The sequence below is a fragment of the Salmo salar genome, chromosome 15 (genome assembly GCF_965601325.2).
Source record: "Salmo salar chromosome 15, fSalSal1, whole genome shotgun sequence".
Classification (NCBI taxonomy): domain Eukaryota; kingdom Metazoa; phylum Chordata; class Actinopteri; order Salmoniformes; family Salmonidae; genus Salmo; species Salmo salar.
Window position 1 is genome coordinate 82698887 of NC_138305.1, and position 20170 is coordinate 82719056.

General features: G+C 40.2%; 1 protein-coding gene across 1 annotated transcript in view; it reads right to left on the reverse strand.

Moving 5' to 3' along the window:
* Positions 1–20170, reverse strand: part of cntn3a.1 (contactin 3a, tandem duplicate 1) — a 107703-nt gene that overhangs the window by 79513 nt on the left and 8020 nt on the right. The window contains exons 2-3 of the mRNA XM_014145840.3: positions 9484–9624; positions 2588–2720 (exon numbers count right to left, since the gene is read on the reverse strand). Of these exons, the coding sequence (XP_014001315.1) occupies positions 2588–2720; positions 9484–9538 (188 nt within the window). The 5' untranslated portion in view covers positions 9539–9624. The remainder of the gene's footprint in view (positions 1–2587; positions 2721–9483; positions 9625–20170) is intronic.

The following is a 20170-nucleotide window of genomic DNA, read 5'->3' on the forward strand; positions in this document are numbered from 1 at the left end:
CTGGATGGGTAGTCAGGTTAGCTGGATGGGTAGTCAGGTTAGCTGGATGAGTAGTCAGGTTAGCTGGATGGGCAGTCATGTTAGCTGGATGAGTAGTCAGGTTAGCTGGATGGGCAGTCATGTTAGCTGGATGAGTAGTCAGGTTAGCTGGATGGGTAGTCAGGTTAGCTGGATGGGTAGTCAGGTTAGCTGGATGGGTAGTCAGGTTAGCTGGATGGGTAGTCAGGTTAGTTGGATGGGTAGTCATGTTAGCTGGATGAGTAGTCAGGTTAGCTGGATGGGTAGTCATGTTAGCTGGATGAGTAGTCAGGTTAGCTGGATGGGTAGTCAGGTTAGCTGGATGGGTAGTCAGGTTAGCTGGATGGGTAGTCAGGTTAGCTGGATGGGTAGTCAGGTTAGCTGGATGAGTAGTCAGGTTAGCTGGATGGGCAGTCATGTTAGCTGGATGAGTAGTCAGGTTAGCTGGATGGGTAGTCAGGTTAGCTGGATGGGTAGTCAGGTTAGCTGGATGGGTAGTCAGGTTAGTTGGATGGGTAGTCATGTTAGCTGGATGAGTAGTCAGGTTAGCTGGATGGGTAGTCATGTTAGCTGGATGAGTAGTCAGGTTAGCTGGATGGGTAGTCAGGTTAGCTGGATGGGTAGTCAGGTTAGCTGGATGGGTAGTCAGGTTAGCTGGATGGGTAGTCAGGTTAGCTGGATGAGTAGTCAGGTTAGCTGGATGGGTAGTCAGGTTAGCTGGATGGGTAGTCAGGTTAGGTGGAACTTTAAAACACTAAACATTTTAAAGTGCTTTCCGCCCTAATGAACATGAGCCCTAATGAATATGACCCCATAGCAAGCTGTGTTTGGCAATAGCGGTAGATGTGATATGACATTATGGTAGTTTGGGTCTCTCAGGTTTAATTTGAATTTCTTTATTATTGAATATTAAAACAAACAATCTACCTGAGGTGAAGCTGCTCAACATTTACAATTACATTCAGTTATCTAGAAGACACTCCCATCCAGAGCAACCCACAGGAGCAAACAGGGTCAAGCACCCCGCCCAAGGGCATGTCAACAGATCTCCCACCAAGTCAAATCGGGGACCCAAACCAGCAACCATTAATGTTAATTGCTCTACTATAAGCAGCCTCCAACGTCATTTTAGAGAATTTGACAGTATGTCCAACCGCAGACTACGTGTAACCACAGAAGCCGAGGACCTCTACATCCGTTTTTTTCATCTGCGGGATCGTCTGAGACCAGCCACCCGGACAGCTGATGAAACTGTGGGTTTGCACAACCAAACGATTTCTGCACAAACAGGGAAGCTCATCTGCGTGCTCGTCGTCCTTACCAGGGTCTTGACCTGACTGCAGTTTGATGTCGTAACCAACTTCAGTGGGTGAATGCTCACCTTCGATGGCCACTGGCATGCTGGAGAAGTATGCTCTTCACAGATGAATTCCGGTTTCAAATGTACTGGGCAGATGTGGGCGTTGTGTGGGCAAGCAGTTTGCTGATGTCAACGTTGTGAACAAAGTGCCCCATGGTGGTGGTGGAGTTATGGTACGGGCAGGCATAAGTTAAGGAAAGCGAACACAATAGCATTTTATCGATGGCAATTTGAATGCACAGAGATACCGTGACGAGATCCTGAAACCCATTTTTTTGCCATTCATCCACCACCATCACCTCATGTTTCAGCATGATAATGCACAGCCCCATGTCGCAAGGATCTGTACACACTTCCTGGAAGCTGAACATGTCCCAGTTATTCCATGGCCTGTATACTCACCAGATATGTCACCCATTGAGCATGTTTGGGAAGATCGACGTGTACGACAGCGTGTTCCAGTTCCTGCCAATATCCAGCAACTTCACGCAGCCATTGAAGAGGAGTGGACCAACAGGTCAAAATAAACAGCCTGATCAACACAATGCGAATGAGATGTTTCTCGCTACATGAGGCAAATGGTGGTCACACCAGATACTGACTGGTTTTCTGATCCATACCCCTAGCTTTTTTAAAGACGACCAACAGATGCATATCTTTATTCCCAGTCATGTGAAATCTATAGATTATATCATTTATTTCAATTGATGACTGATTTCCTTATATGAACTGTGACTAGGGAAATTTTTTGAAATTGTTGCATGTTGTGTTTATATTGTATATTTGTTCAGTGTATATCCAAAGTATTTTCAGATTTCGTTATTGACAAATGGACTCGAAAAGTACAGTAAAGGTCAAATGTACATAAAATCAACAGTGTAATCTTTGAATTCAATCTAGTTTCAGGTGAACGGCTTTTGCTCTAATCTTTGAATTTCCCTAAAATCTCCAAACTGTTCTCTTTCAATTGCTACCATGGTCATGCACATGCTTCTTAAATTATTTATTTGAAAAACATTTAAATTTGGCCCTGTCCATATAGGCAAATACCCCATCGTGTAAAGGGTTAAAGTAACCTGTGGTAAAATGTGAGATATCATAAAATATGTTTGCATTTATCCCATTAAGACGAACCTGGATAAAAAAGTGAAATGTACACTGTATATACCCTGCCAAAACCAAACTTGAAGGAACGGTGACAGCTGGTACCTGTAGAAGGGTGGTGGATGTCCCTGGGCCTCACAGCTGAACACCACCTCTCTGCTGGTCTCAGTGGGGTGGACGGGAAACACCACACTGCCTGGTTGTTTGGTGAACACAGGCCTCAGCAGGACGTTGTTTCCTGCCAGGAGGAGAAACAACAACATTATCTAGAAGGTGGCATGGTCTGATTGGGGGGGAGAATAAAGCTGTGATGTAGCCCATGGGCCTGAAAAAGTGCCTGTTATTATGATTTTTGACCTAAATGATCATAATTTGGCTAATTGTCTGCTGTCCCATTTTACAGACACCGGTTACAGAATAGTTGAGTGGAACGGCCCAACAATCAAAACACGCACTTGAAAAAACAATCCCCCCCCACCCACACACCTGTTACAGTTCCATATCAATCTTAGCATGAAAACTCAGAAACCAGTTTGAATTGAGTAGGGTCCTGAACAAAAGACAATAGCTGCTGACAAAACTGTACCACCCATACAATAGTTGGTGTGGCACTCATTTCTAAAATACACTGCATGGAGGGCATCATGTTTGTCCACTACAGTATGTCACTAATCTCATATAAATGATCTCTCTCATGGGTGATGCACATTAAACAAAGTGTTGAAACAAATGCCACAAGAACTTTGGGAGTAAGATGGTCTCTTTTGAACTTAAAAGCATTTGCTTGCAAAATTAGGTTGATGTGGAAGAAAATGTTTTTGGAAACAAAAAGAAAACAATAATGTGAAGGACCAAGGTTGTCATCTGCCATGTTTTATGAAATTCTGCACCGCGAGAAAAATACTGTAATAACTGAAATGGAGCTATGTGTTAAAGCCCGCATCTACTCAATTAGCAGCTAATAAATATGATTTCCTTACAGAAGATTGAGGCAAAGAGAGTTTGCTAAATAAAGGACAGCAGATGAACAGTTTTTGTACTTGGTATATCAGGGCTGTATTGTACCTTAAAACGTGAAGTCTATGAATGTAAATAGCCTACGATCCCAGTTATCGCCTAAAAACCATGAGTGGGTTTGACAGTGCAATTAACATGATTTGAAAAAAACTTGTTTTGATGTAGGAATAACATGACATTCTTTCCATAGTTACATAAATATATTTCAATGCTTCTCTTACATAAATGTATTAATGCATAACGCTCTGTTAACACCGACACAACAAAGAAAATGGGGCGTCTACCGTATTCTACTATGACATTTATTTTTTAGCTCATTAGGAAAGCCCTATTGAGTGAATGTAACTGCTGCAAAGATCTACAGGATCTGAACAGCAAAGGAATGACCTGTGGGACTACGGCAGACAACACTTCTTTGAAATAAACATCTCTTTCCTCTAGGAAGGAGAACACATTTGCCTTTCTGAGGATTCATTTGCATTTTCTCAGAACAGCAGAAAGGTAGGAACACTAGGTAATTTGTGTGGGGAAGAGATACTGTATTCCAGTCTCAGGGTGTTCAGGTTTATTCCCGGGACTCAGAATAACTCTCAGAGAGAGAAGGCTGTTTGACGGGGATCTTGTGTGTGCCGATTGTTCTTCTCCTCAAGGATAAACACGTTTGAGAAAGTTACATAAAATGGAAGACAGCCTAATTATAGTCTTTGTTAGATAAGCCTTGTTCCCTGAAGCAGAGCTGAAGCTGATTGATTACCAGAGGACACTTCTTACAGAGAGCTCCATACAAGCACAAACACATACAGTACACAAACACGTAACCATGTAAGCCCCCGGTGAACATAATCATGAAATGAATCGACATTTGCTACAGAGGGAGTGAGTGAACGTGTTGATAAATGACTTGGCTAATCGATGCACACATGTTGCCTCAAGAGGACAGAGATAAAAAAAAACAAAGAATACACACTCAGAGTACAGTAGCTGTAAAACGTAAAAGATGCACTCTGCTTCACTAATTAGGATGACCCCTCATCTAGGCACTCATGCGTGAGATGTTATCAATTAACACAAGTCCTCCAATCGGGGAGAGGATGGTAGGAATATTATACAAATATTAAAATAATAAAAAGGGAGCAATGCTATCTGCTATCTGATAGAATTTTAATTCAATCAATCAATCAATCAATCAATCAATCAATCAATCAATCAAATGTATTTATAAAGCCCTTTTTACATCAGCCAATGTCACTATACAGAAACCTAGCCTAAAACCCCAAACAGCAAGCAATGCAGATGTAGAACCACGGTGGCCAGGAAAAACTTCCTAGAAAGGCAGGAAGCTAGGAAGAAAGCTAGAGAGGAACCAGGCTCTGAGGGGTGACCAGTCCTCTTCTGGCTGTGCCGGGTGGAGATTATAACAGTACATGGCCAAGATGTTCAAACGTTCATAGGTGGCCAACAGGGGCAAATAATAATAATCACAGTGCTTGTAGAGGGTGCAATTCTATCTACAAATTTCTATCTATCCCCCGAAATGTTTTTTTATTTTTTTTATTTTTATAAACTAGATATTTGCGTATGCGTCATAGCATGCATAAGTTTACTCATGGTGAAGAAAAAAAACACATGCAGGCACCAACAAACCCACTGAACCATCTATAAAAAAGCAAGTATCAGCCTCTTATAACCTTGATGCTTATCCTGTTCTCTTAATCAATCCCAAAGTGGTTTCAGAGTGCAAAGTTAACTCAATTTCTATTCATTTAAATGGGAAATTAATCAGCGTAACTAATATGAGTCTTAACAGGTATGCCCAAGCTGAACCGAGCTGATCTTTGGCAACGCCATGGCAACCGTTCTGAAGAATAACTGTGGGATAATGAGATGGGATGGGATTGAGTTCTCGGGGCTGTGCCTGGGGGGTTAGTCCAAAGTGATGCAAACTCTGTGAAACTTCCCCGTTGCCCAACGGGAATTTATGTAGTAACGCAGTAGGGAGGTAGGAATAATTTCAATCTTGCTTTCTGGTAACAAAGAAAAACAAAAAGTAAAAAGTGCTGTGTTCCAGCGTTGTTTGACATGGATAACGTTTTTTGGGGAATTTTGAGAAATAAGAATACTATTTAGGAGCTAAAGCCAGTCATTCTCTAAAAGGAAGTTACACTGCATTTTTAAAGGTAGACGGGCTCAGAATACTTACGGGAAGTTTACTGCACAATGCCCCAAGACAGAGACAGAGGTCATTACGAAACTTTATTTTTTTAAAGCTAGCATCCCTCATATCTCTCACCTGCTGCAAGATGATGATATGTGGCGGGGCTGAGGGCCAGAGACTACACAAGACCGGCATCAGCACAGGGGGAAAAGCAAAAGGGTGCTTTGGAGGGCTGAAATATAAACTAATCTCAAATTCAATACGGGCTGACAGCAAATGAATTCAGTGAGCTTACCTCAGCATGAATAAACAGCCACATGGGAAGTCGACTGTGGGGGAGGTATTGGTCGTTTGTGAGGTCCCCAATCCATTCGCTTCAGCTTTGGGTTTTATGCATCAAATAAAAAAGCCAATCTTGCTTTTTAAAGCATCTCTTCCCTCTGTCCCGACAGATAAGATTCACCCTAAATGTCTCTCATTGAGGGGTTCCAAATGTTATTCTGAGGATGTAGGAAGGTTGGGGTGGGATGTAGGAATTAGAGGTTCAGGGCAGTCTACCTGTACTGGAGACATTTGGGGCCAATTTCCTGAGGCCTTCACACAAACAACAAAATAATAAAACTTAATTATGATATTAACTTTGGCTAACAAGTGGAAGGAATAGAAGATGTCATGTGGGGGGAATAACAGATACTGTATCATGTGGATGGAATGACAGATATCATGTGGATGGAATGACAGATATCATGTGTTTTCATGCTTGTCACGTGTGATTGCATTTTCACATTGATATCCAAATCACTCATACACGCCATAATTTAATAAAAGGAAATAGGGCCCATATACAGTATGTAATAGGAAGTAAATTATATGCGGTGAATATGCTATCAATACTTAATACTATGTTCTTTGGCGGAAAGAAAACATTGATCAAATCCATCTTCGCACAAGCAATGACAATTTAAAGCGTTGTTGATTTGCTCCATTAAATGTCTATATAAAGTCAAAAACATATTGCTGCTGAGAATGCCATTTGTCATCTAATTACTGTAATAAGCCTACCCTACTTTGCTAAGAGGGTTATTTGTCATCTATGAGTTGCCGTGGTCTATACTAATAGTAACATTTATCATTGTTTATTACTGTATATGTCCAACCATACTCCAAGGATGCATGATTATACTATTTGGGGATTTAATTTTGGGGTTTGACAGCAGAGAATATAGTTTTATGGATTCCTTGCCTTTGCTTGATAAATGGTCTAAGAATAATCTGAAATAAATTGTTGCTTTATAGGAAATAAAAGTTGGATGAGGACCGATGGAAAAGTGTTGTACAACTGGGTGGGAGGAAAGCTGACTTCCTCATCAGCTTTGGACTAAACAAAAGGGATGTGTCCAGTAGGGAGAATTATTTTATTTTGCATTCCCTACTGAACATGACCCAGGACTACACACCCCCATGGTCAAATCTCATTGTGTGCATTACAGACCTGAATTTAAATAGTAAATAATACTTTGTGTATGATTGAGCCTGTCTGGAGTGCTAGATGGGTGAAGTTTATACTTATGGTACTATTCCATTGGTTCCATTGCTCCAGGCAAGCAAGCTCAATCAAGTTTAAAGTATTTGAAAGAAAACAAATACCATTGTAATCAGTAGTGCTGTGCAATACTAGAGCACGATGCTATAATGACAGTGAACAATGACAAACTTAACAACTCTTAACAGTCACATGGGTGAGTAGTTAAGGTGCCATTGTGAGTATTGTTGTGACTATTTGAGTATTCTGGGTATTGTTGTGACTATTTCAGTATTGTGAGTATTGTTGTAATTATTAGAGCGGCCTTAAAAGCACAATATTTAGAAATCGCGTCGCCATTACCTGATTGCTAAAGTTCTCTCATGTTCACCTAATTTCAGTTTATGTGACAAAACAAGCAATGTATAGTGTAGAGAATCATTGTACAGGAGTACAAAAAACACAAAAATCCCCAAACACAATTATAAAAAACACGCACATTCCTCAGAGAAGAGGTAATTTACCAATACTCTGAACTGCGGGAAAGGCACTTGGGGTCCAATTGTAGGGTTTTCTGAAATGTGTGTTTTAAAAGACAACTTATATCGATCCAAATGCCTAGGTATTTATGAGAAGGGACACGCTCAATTTGGGCTGCATTCAATGTATTTAAATCTGTGGCGTTAATGTTGTGGGCGCTACATTGCAGTACCTGGCTCACTCTCTCACACTGTGTTCCTGTGCTCAATAGGGCATATGACCTTGAATATTAAAATGCTTATCAAGTCTCTCTTGGAATACTAAAACTTTGCACTTACCCACCTTACTCACTCATTCTGTGCTCCTCTGAAACACAGAGCACAGTTGAAATAGACCTCTCTGAATATTAAAGCTATGCTAGCTTTATTCCCAACCATACAGTCTCCTTTACAAGCTATAATATTATATCTTATTATCCTGATTCTGTGTTCCTTGAATATCATCTTGATGATTATATTCAACCCCCTAATCATTTCTAAAATGACCTTCTTGCCAATCAGATTCATTAATTCTGTGGTATAATTCATGTGCACACAAACAATCAAGTCAGATCAGTTAACTAATTCACGCTCAGACATTTTCATTTGCATTTGAGTCATTTAGCAGACGCTCTTATCCAGAGCGACTTACAGGAGCAATTAGGGTTAAGTGCTTTGCTCAAGGGCACATCGACAGAATTTCCACCTAGTCATCCTAACGCTCCTAATCGCTAGGCTACCAGCCACCCATAAATCAAATGTGAAACTTTCATAAATCAGAACTTTGTGCACTGCCACTAACAGCTCAAATCTACACTTATTTCTATAAATGTTTGATAAATGAAGACCTACCTATATGTTTACATCCTAAACCAGGGCATATGTGATACCGTCTAATAGTGAAATGACTAATCCCAAGGGGAGTCACTGTCTCATTAGGCAACCACTGAAGTGCACTGGATATTGTGATGAGTGGCGCTAATTGCCGTGTAAGAACATGGGCGCAATGCTCTTAAGCTCTTTAAAGCTATATTCTGGGATTTGAAAAACAAAATAATGTCAAACAAAAAACACAATTGAACAGCTTTCCAAATCCCTGACTATAGCTTTACCAGCATATTCTAATTGCTCTAAATTCCAGCTGTGAAGGTGAGGGTGGGGGTGGGGGGGGGGGGGGGGGGTTTACAGTCTTATTCTCTCTTGAAACGACCAAAGATGTTGGATAATCATCCAGCAATTTAATCTATATTCATCTGGCAGTCAGTATCAAATACTGACATCTACAAAGCTATAGCGTTTGACCCTGCCATTTTGTAAGTGAGAGAAATTAAGCCGCTTCATAGCCTCGTTAAAACAAGATCAATAGCAGGACTCTTGTACTACCAGCGTAGCCTCAATTAGGGTACCAATCGAGCTGTACTTTAAATGAATGACTGCGCACTCAAGCGCTAGATGAGACTTTCTTTTAGACTCACAACCTCGCTTTTCAATGGGTTTTCTTCTCCCCATCCAGGATTAACATAAAAGAATAAAGAATGGTATCCATTATCCACATCTTAAGGACTTTAAATGCGTCTTCAGGTCAGAACGGTGAATGGAGGATGATGTCTGGGCACTGCATGAAAGCTTTGCATTACCTGTCCTATAACACACTAATGCCACATGTTCACAATGTCAATGCTCCATGCCTTAACATTTATTTTCTCTTGATGATAACGAATAAAAAAGGATGACAACTTCCAAGCAACATCATTGGCAAGGCTAAAGAATCATTTCTTAAGGCGCTTACCTGCAAGGAACTTCGCAAATGATAGCAGCATCATCAGTTTCCATAGCAACTCCATTTTAACTGTCTCAGGTTAATATAGGCTCACATCCAACCACAGGTGTGCAGAATCCTGGCTTTGTCCTTTCCGGCACCTTTTCTGGCCTTTGGTTGGCACGAAAAGAACAGAGGGGAGGAAAGCGAGAGGGAGAGGGAAAGAGAGAGAGAGGACATTAGACATTCAGAATCAGTGGCCACTGGCTAGTCACAGTGTTTTATATCACAGGGACAGTAATTGTCCACGTTCCCCAGGCAACCACTCCCAAGACAGAAAAGACAAGAGGAAGATGAAAATCTATTCTATCTGGAAAGTCATAAACCGGTTTTCAAAACTTGTTAAGCATTGGCGCTCGACATTGTCCAGGGCTTGAAATGGTTTAATAGACCCCTGTCTGTGTTTGTGTGCTTCCCAGCCAAAATAAATGGCTATATTGGAAGTACACTCCCCTACGTATGTCTTGGACAATGAAGCTAAAATGTTGAATTTGGCTTCATGCTCCAGCATTTTGAATTTGAGACCAAACATTTCACATGAGGTAAGAGTATAGAATGTCACCTTTTACTTGAGTGTATTTTCATACATACTGTATCTGTTTTACTGTTTAGAAATGAAAGCACTTTATGTTCCTAGTCCCGCCATTTGAGGGAGTCATAATTATTCACTTATACAGTGTAGGTTATTAAAGTAGTCAAAAGTTTAGTATTTTGTCCCATAATTGTTGCACACAATGACTACATCAAGCTTGTGACAAAAAATGTGGATGCATTTACAGTTTGTTTTGGTTGGGTTCCGGATTATGTTTTGCCCAATAGGAAATTAATGGTGAATGTACTGTGTAATTCTATGGTCACTTTTATTGTCAAATAAAATATCATTTGATTCGTCACATGCAACGAATACAACAGGTGTAGACTTCACCGTGAAACACTTAATAATAATAATAATAACACAAGAGGAATAAAATACAAAACAATGAAGCTATATATAGGGAGTACCCAAACCAGATCAATGTTCAGGGGTACAAGGTATTTGAGGTAGATATGTACATGAAGGCAGGGTAAAGTGACTAGGCACAAGGATAGATGATAATTCGAGTAAAATAAAGAACAGAGTAGCAGCAGCATATGATGAGTGTGAAAGTGTGTGTATGTGTGTGTGGTTGTGTGGCATCAGAATGCGTGTGTGTGTTATGTGTGTGTACACACACACACACTAGTGTATATGTGTGTGTGTGTGTACGTGTGTGCATGTGTGTGTCAGAGTCAGTGCAACATAAGGTCATAGGGTAGTCCGGGTAACCATCTGATTAACTATTTGTCTTTAGGCTTGGGGGTAGAAGCTGTCTTGGAGCTGATGCTCTGGTACCGTTTTCCGGACGGTAGCAGAGTGAACAGTCTATGGCTGAAGTCTTTGGCAATTGTTCGGGCCATCCTCTGACACCGCCTGATATAGAGGTCCTGGATGGCAGGGAGCTCGGCCCCAGTAAGTAAGAATGGAAAATATGTCTGATGCGGATGCTACAGTGATTATGGATAAGCATGAATAAATTGTGAATGATGATGAGTGAGAAAGTTACAGAACAACAAAGATCATACCCCTGTAAAATGCTAACCTCCTCTGTTATGGTTAATGGTGAGCGAGGTTAGCATGTTTAATTGTAGCCTCTGTAACTTTCTCACTCATCATTATTCATGATTCATTCATGATTTTTATTAATCATGGCATTATCAAGATTAATTTAGAAATGTTCAGAAATGTATCTACTCACTTGGAAAGAAAATTACTAAAGTCATCGTTCACCATTCAGTTCATATTGGGAAAAACAACCCAAAACACAACCAAAACAAACTGCAAATGCATCCAACGAGTATGTAGAGTCACAAGCTTGATGTAGTCATTGGGTGCTAGGAATATGGGACCAAGTACTAAACCTTTGACTACTTTAATGCACTATAAGTGAATTTGTCCATATCTTATGAATACTTCAAATGGGGAATATATAAAGTGCTTTCATTTCTAAACAGTAAAACAGATATGCATGCAAATACCCTTAAAAAACGGTGGCATTCCGTACTGTTTATGAAACATTTGATCTGAAATCCAAAATGTTGGAGTATAGGGCAAACTTAAAATGTTTGCTTCACTGTCCAAATATATAAGGAGGGGAGTGTATTTGATGTGTATTTTGTATAGTAACATACTGTAGTTTCATTCACACACAGTCATTTATCTATCTTAGCAAAATGCGAACAAATTGCTTGTGCCAAATTAATTACAATGCATGTTTACAGCAGATGTAGGCCGATGTTCTTTGTATAATCAGGATACTCTTCAAATGAAACATGACAAATATAATAAACCACCATCCTAGCACTTTGAGCTCTGAGCTGGAAGGATTATGCATTTCTGACATAAAGAGCTGACTGCCCATGGGGAGAACCATTCTCATTCACTGGCAATTGAATTTCATGTCCTCCTCAAATTAAATCACAAATAAAGTTGCAATATAATAATATTAACCAGTGTACAACTAACTGATGGTGGTATATGTTTTTATGGATCTATGGATATTGATAATATATCTAAGGTAAGAACAGGCTGATTGTAGCATTGAGGCAATTGCATTCGCACAATGTGATCATTTCTAATTTAGAAGTCAATCAATTATATTGAAGGTCCAATGCAGCCAATTTTGCCTCAATATCAAATCATTTCTGGGTAACAGTGAAGTACCTTAACGTGATTTTTTTTCAATTGAAATGGTCAAAAAGAAACAAAATAGCTTCTTAGCAAAGAGCAATTTCTCAAACAAGAATGTAGCTGGGGCTGTCTGGGAGTGGTCTGATTGGGAAAGGAAAACTGAAAAATAGCTGTTATTGGCAAAGAGGTTTGGAACTCTCTTTCTTATTGGTCAATTAACTCAATTTACCACCTGGTGGTGTCAACAGGCAGGCCAAAACTCAATCTCACCAGACGGTCTTTTCAAACAGCTCTTACACTAAAAGGGCATCATCATTTTCACAATTTCACAGTACTATTCCAACTTCATATTGTGGAAATACATATAAAACACAGGAAAATCACATTTTTGACTGAACTTGGCATTAAATGTTGCGTGTACAATGATTTGGTGATTTGGCAGTTGAAACGAGAAATGAATCAAATGGAAAGGGGGAATCTTATATATTCTGTCTATTAAGTTGGAATCTTATATGGATAGTTCAGCGATTTTACATATTTAGATATTTGTTTCCTTCCCTTGAAATCAGTGAGGAGTGACTGCAATAATTTGTGAAACTAGCTGCATGCCAATAACGCTAAAAGTATGTTTGGACTAAAACTCCATGTAAGTCAATCTCCCTTTCTTAGCATGTTATATGTTTGGGTATGACATTTTAAAACATGCTAAACAGGGGAGTGTTAGCACTTGGCACCCATAGCTGTGAACAAGGAGTGACCACATTCAGGAAGTGGTCTGAAAAATGCTAATATTAGCATTTGTTTGCAATGGCTAGTTTAACAAAACCAAAGTGTGGATTGCAGTCACTCCTTGTCCATAGACTGTTTTTACAGTAACAAAACAAATATCTAAATATTTCAAATCACTGAATTATCCCTTTATTTATTTATTTATTCTCTCTGCATTGTTGGTAAGGGCCCGACACCTTTTGTTAACAAAGCATGAATTTTATTTGAGGCCACAACCTCGAGTCTGTGGTTCAGTTCAACTATAGCCCTGACACATGTTTTTGTAAGAAATGTTGACAAGATAAATGCACCAAGCTGTCTGTTTAAACTACTAGCACACAGCTTGGACACTCATGCATACCCCACAAGACATGCCACCAGAGGTCTCTTCACAATCTCCAAGTGAAGAACAGACAATGGGAGGCGCACAGTACAACATAGAGCCATGGCTACATGGAACTCTATTCCACATCAGGTAACTGATGCAAGCAGTAGAATCCGATTTAAAAAACAGATAAAAATACACCTTACGGAACAGCGGGGACTGTGAAGAGACACACACAGGTACAGACACACACATAGGCACACAAACGCTAGCACACGCACTATACACACGTGCATTGTAATATTGCTGTATGGTGGAATTATACATTTTGTATTGTAGCTTTGTGGTGGTGTAATAATGTTATTGATGTACTATTTTATCTTTTGTTTTGCAGAAATGCATAATTATGGATACAAAAGTAATTCTCGTGTTTCAAAACTTTGGACATCACAGCGCAGTACAGCAGAGCACAGTGCAGTACAATAAAGCAGAGCAGAGTAGGGTAGAGTTAGTACGGTGGAGTAGAGTACAGTAGAGTAGAGTTCAGTGCAGTAAAGAAGAGTATAGTTCAGTATAGTGCACTACAATATAATATACTTTACTGTACTGTACAATACTCTACTTTGCTTTATTGTACTGTACTAGTGTAGTGTAATATACTGTATTCTACTGTGCTCTATTCACTGTACTGTGATATCCAAACTTGTGAAACATACGTCTATGATAGGTTCAGATTTGGACGTCTGGTATCGGTCGGTGCTCAGTGGGTGAGGATGCTGGTTACATGGAAGTTGAAAAGTAGTTGAAATTTGGTCAGTCCACCCTGGCCTTGAAGTTAACGTCCACAGATGGACCCGGAAAAAGAGGAGGCTCATGGGAAGGTGTTAGTAAGAGCTGGGAGAGGTGACATTAACTGGACAGTGAGAGAGAGAGAGAGAGAGAGAGAGAGAGAGAGAGAGAGAGAGAGAGAGACAGAGAGAGAGAGAGAGAGAGAGAGAGAGAGAGAGAGAGAGAGAGAGAGAGAGAGAGAGAGAGAGAGAGGGAGGGGATGTCCAGACACTTAATACTCTTGGTTTGACCATCAGACAACACAAAGAAAAGAAAACAGACATGCTGAACTTTGCAGTATGCCAGTGAAAGGGAGAACAGTAGCAGGTGACCCAACTGTGGTTTGTGACTATTATGATTTCCCATTGTAGCCAATTCACTTGCAGTAATTCCGTTACAGATTTTTTTGGGGGTAATTCCATGACCAATTGTTACAGGGTTTTAAGCACCTAATAATTAATAAACAAATTGGACATCAGTAAAATCACTATAAGTAATTGGCAGGTATACCATTACTTGTTACTTCAGTGAACTTTAATTATCCTCTCTCCTCATGAGGAAGAGAAATTAGAAAATATCTTAAAGATATGTGGGATTTTGTTTAGGGAATTACAATACACAAAGCAATATTTCTAAACAATACACAAAGCAAAAATCCTAAACTAAATATAAGTGTTGATATTAGTTGGCATGGTTGAAACATTTACATTGTGTTTTGATTTATTTCTGATACCTTTTAAGACTTTTTCTAAGACCCCTTTTCCATCTGTTTCCAGAAATGAAAGCCTTTACTTAATTTTTAAGATGGAAAATGGTTGAAAAATGTATCTATGCCTTCATTTGCTAAAAATATAGACTCCCAATTTGATATGATCCTATGAACTTCACATAGTGGTGTTCATGGGTCCATATAGAATGTTCCATGCAATCGTCTCCTCAGCCTGCTCAAAAGCCAGCACCCTGTTCATTGCTACAATACTTGCAGCTATACCTTATGTTGTTTTTGACCATGTGGGGTGCCAATTGTGTAAGTCACACAAATATGGACCAGTCCATTGTATTTTAGAGCTCCCTAGCTTTCTCTGAATATAAGGTTTTCCTATTCTATTTTTCCATGGCCCTATATTGACTTTTATCCGGACCTACAGTATCCATAAAGGTGCAAAATCCTTGAAAAGTGGTCAGTTTGAGAGGTTACTCATGAGGCATTAATTTAAATGACCATTGACAAAATGGTCAACAGGAAGTATTCTAGATTGTGCCTTTAATGAGGAAAAGAAAACACATATCATTGGCTATTCAACAAGCATTCAGAAATATTTTTTAGAGAGTGAAAGTAAAAAATTTAAAAAAGATGGTGCAATGGCTGAGCAGCCAGTAATAGACAGGGGGTTATTTTCACAGTTTCTCTGTTTTCTGCATGGCTCTTATCTTTGTGTGCCTTTAAGGCAACGCAAAGCATACTGATGCATATTTGAATAAATCAACTGTATCTTTGACACATTCCCCAGCACTGCACCCATTCTGCACATGCTAAAACATTAAAGATGACACTTTCCCCCATAAATCTCATTATGGAGATTGGGTTTAGTGTGTCATCTTAGTTCTAATTTATCAGGCAGTCATTACGATGCAAATGTTGTGAGGAACTGTTGGCTTTTAACAATAAAACAAAGACCTCAAACAAAGTCTTGTGCCCCAGTCACTGGATATTAATAAACATCCTTTGAGGGAATAACTGTGAGAAAAAACTCTAGATAAATTAATCAACAGTGTCTGACACATGCAAGAAATCCTTGAAACTGTCAAGTCTCAATATATAATGACACTACACTCTTCAAAGCCAATATGTTTTCTCTGTTTGATGGAAGGACAAATCATGCTGTCTATTATGATTGTAAAAGCATAAATGTTCACCAACATCCTTGTAAATTCCGTCATCCACATGAATGTTAGATGTGCGGAAAGTACAAAATTAGCATATTCAGATCGACAACTACTCTACTGGAGTTGCCAGAAGGTAGGAACTGAAATTTCAGTCCAGTGGAGTTGACTCATTCTTAAAAGCTGGAATCAGAAACACCTTTGACAGAAATCTCTTGATCTCTATTACTGAGTAAGCCCTTAGACATGAGACATTAGACAAAGGGTTAGAGCGAGTGATAAAAGACTGCCTTTTGATCATGGGATATGTTCATCCTCAAATGATGTTGGGAATTGGTGTGTCTGTAGCACTCCTTGAATATTTTTACAAATTAATAACCCCAGTGGCCTAAAATGGTGGCTCTATAATTTCCTGATTCATTCTTTCATTTTTCAAAACATTTCGGGGGGGGGGGGGGGGGCAAGCCCTGGCACTGATTTGATGAACAGCTGAGGAATGGATGTGGAGATGTAACCATTCTCAAATTCATATACAGAACTATGGTTACAAGGACTGACCAGCCGTATGATTAAATTGATAGTTTTAACCATGTATTGAGGCTATTCAGTGTTAGTTTACAATTACATCATTTACAAACAATGGATAAAAAAAGCTTATATTTTAGGTTCTGATGGGGTATGAGAGAACTAAGCTCATGAGGCATTTATTAATTATATTCTTCAATAATCAATGGATTCAGTATATACAGTACCAGTCAAAGATTTGGACACACTTACTAATTCAAGGGTTTTTCTTTATTTTTACTATTTTTTACATTGTAGAATAATAGTGAAGACATCAAAACTATGAAATAACACATATGGAATCATGTAGTAACCAAAAAGGTGTTAAACAAATGTAAATATATTTTATATTTAAAATTCTTCAAAGTAGCCACCCTTTGCCTTGATGACAGCTTGCACACTCTTGGCATTCTCTCAATCAGCTTCACCTGGAATGCTTTTCCAACAGTCTTGAAGGAGTTCCCACATATGCTGAGCACTTGTTGGCTGCTTTTCCTTCACTCTGCTGTCCAAATCATCCCAAATCATCTCAATTGGGTTGATGTCGGGTGGTTGTGGAGGCCAGGTCATCTGATGCAGCACTCCATCACTGTCCTTGGTCAAATAGCCCTTACACAGCCTAGAGGTGTGTTTTGGGTCATTGTCCTGACGAAAAACAAATGATAGTCCCACTAAACGCAAACCAGATGGGATGGCGTATCGCTGTAGAATGCTGTGGTAGCCATGCTGGTTAAGTGTGCCTTGAACTCTAAATAAATCATTGACAGTGTCACCAGCAAAGCACCCCCACACCATCACACCTCTTCTTCCATGCTTCACGGTGGGAACCACACATGCTGAGATCATTCGTTCACCTACTCTGCGTCTCACAAAACAACAGCGGTTGGAACCAAAAATCTAAAATTCAGACTCATCAGACTAAAGGACAGATTTCCACCAGTCTAATGTCCATTGCTCGTGTTTCTCGGCCCAAGCAAGTCTCTTCTTATTATTGGTGTCCTTTAGTAGTGGTTTCTTTGCAGCAATTCGACCAGGAAGGCAAGATTAATGCAATCTCCTCTGAACAGTTGATGTTGAGATGTGTCTGTTACTTGAACTATGTGAAGCATTTATTTGGGCTGCAATCTGAGGTGCAGTTAACTCTATTGAACTTATCCTCGGCAGCAGAGGTAACTCTAGGTCTTCTTTTCCTGTGGCGGTCCTCATGAGAGCCAGTTTCATCATAGCGCTTGATGGTTTTTGCAACTGCACTTGAATAAATTGTCCGGATTGACTGACCTTCATGTCTTAAAATAATGATGGACTGTCATTTCTCTTTGCTTATTTGAGCTGTTCTTGCCATAATATGGACTTCATCTTTTACCAAATAGGGCTATCTTCTGTATACCACCCATACCTTGTCACAACACAACTGATTGGCTCAAACGCATTAAAAAGGGAAGAAATTCCACAAATTAACTTTGAACAAGGCACACCTGTTAATTGAAATGCATTCCAGGTGACTATCTCATGAAGCTGGCTGAGAGAATGCCAAGAGTGTGCAAAGCTGTCATCAAGGCAAAGGGTGGCTACTTTGAAGAATCTCAAATATAAAATATATTTTGATTTGTTTAACACTTTTATGGTTACATCAAGATTCCATATGTGTTATTTCATAGTTTTGATGTCTTCACTATTATTCTACAATGTAGAAAATAGTCAAAATAAAGAAAAGGTGTGTCCAAACTTTTGACTGGTACTGTATATATAACTTGGGTGAACTATCGCTTTAAAGCCATTTTAAGTTTGACAAATATATTCCGTTTAACATTCTATGTTACACTTACAGAATTATACACTCTATATCTACACTTGGCTTGGGGCTAATTGTTGCCATGCTTTTATACACTGCTCAAAAAAATAAAGGGAACACTTAAACAACACAATGTAACTCCAAGTCAATCACACTTCTGTGAAATCAAACTGTCCACTTAGGAAGCAACACTGATTGACAATAAATTTCACATGCTGTTGTGCAAATGGAATAGACAACAGGTGGAAATTATAGGCAATTAGCAAGACACCCCCAATAAAGGAGTGGTTCTGCAGGTGGGGACCACAGACCACTTCTCAGTTCCTATGCTTCCTGGCTGATGTTTTGGTCACTTTTGATTGCTGTGTCTGTCAGGGTAGTGTCCAGAGCATGGAGACGCTACCAGGAGACAGGCCAGTACATCAGGAGACGTGGAGGAGGCCGAAGGAGGGCAACAACCCAGCAGCAGGACCGCTACCTCCGCCTTTGTGCAAGGAGGAGCAGGAGAAGCACTGCCAGAGCCCTGCAAAATGACCTCCAGCAGGCCACAAATGTGCATGTGTCTGCTCAAACGGTCAGAAACAGACTCCATGAGGGTGGTATGAGGGCCCAACGTCCACAGGTGGGGGTTGTGCTTACAGCCCAACACCGTGCAGGACGTTTGGCATTTGCCAGAGAACACCAAGATTGGCAAATTCGCCACTGGTGCCCTGTGCTCTTCACAGATGAAAGCAGGTTCACACTGAGCACATGACAGACGTGACAGAGTCTGGAGACGCCGTGGAGAACGTTCTGCTGCCTGCAACATCCTCCAGCATGACCGGTTTGGCGGTGGGTCAGTCATGGTGTGGGGTGGCATTTCTTTGGGGGGGCCGCACAACCCTCCATGTGCTTGCCAGAGGTAGCCTGACTGCCATTAGGTACCGAAATGAGATCCTCAGACCCCTTGTGAGACCATATGCTGGTGCGGTTGGCCCTAGGTTCCTCCTAATGCAAGACAATGCTAGACCTCATGTGGCTGGAGTGTGTCAGCAGTTCCTGCAAGAGGAAGGCATTGATGCTATGGACTGGCCCGCCCGTTCCCCAGACCTGAATCCAATTGAGCACATCTGGGACATCATGTCTCGCTCCATCCACCAACGCCACGTTGCACCACAGACTGTCCAGGAGTTGGCGGATGCTTTAGTCCAGGTCTGGGAGGAGATCCCTCAGGAGACCATCCGCCACCTCATCAGGAGCATGCCCAGGCGTTGTAGGGAGGTCATACAGGCACGTGGAGGCCACACACACTACTGAGCCTCATTTTGACTTGTTTTAAGGACATTACATCAAAGTTGGATCAGCCTGTAGTGTGGTTTTCCACTTTCATTTTGAGTGTGACTCCAAATCCAAACCTCCATGGGTTGATAAATTGGATTTCCATTGATTATTTTTGTGTGATTTTGTTGTCAGCACATTCAACTATGTAAAGAAAAAAGTATTTAATAAGATTATTTATTTCATTCAGATCTAGGATGTGTTGTTTAAGTGTTCCCTTTATTTTTTTGAGCAGTATATTTCAACTCCCACTCATACCATCTTTGTTATAACTTGTTGATGTCTTTTTAAATTATTGATAGTGCCACCAAAAAAGTTTTTATGAAGAAACCAGGCTAAGCCTTTCGCACTTGTTTTTTTATTCCTCATTGTTCCACAGACAGACCTGTCTATCCATCAGTGAATGTATGTGGCCTTGTGTGCCTTCAGGGGAGTTGAACAGCCTTGTTATGGGGCGATTCCTCACAAAACT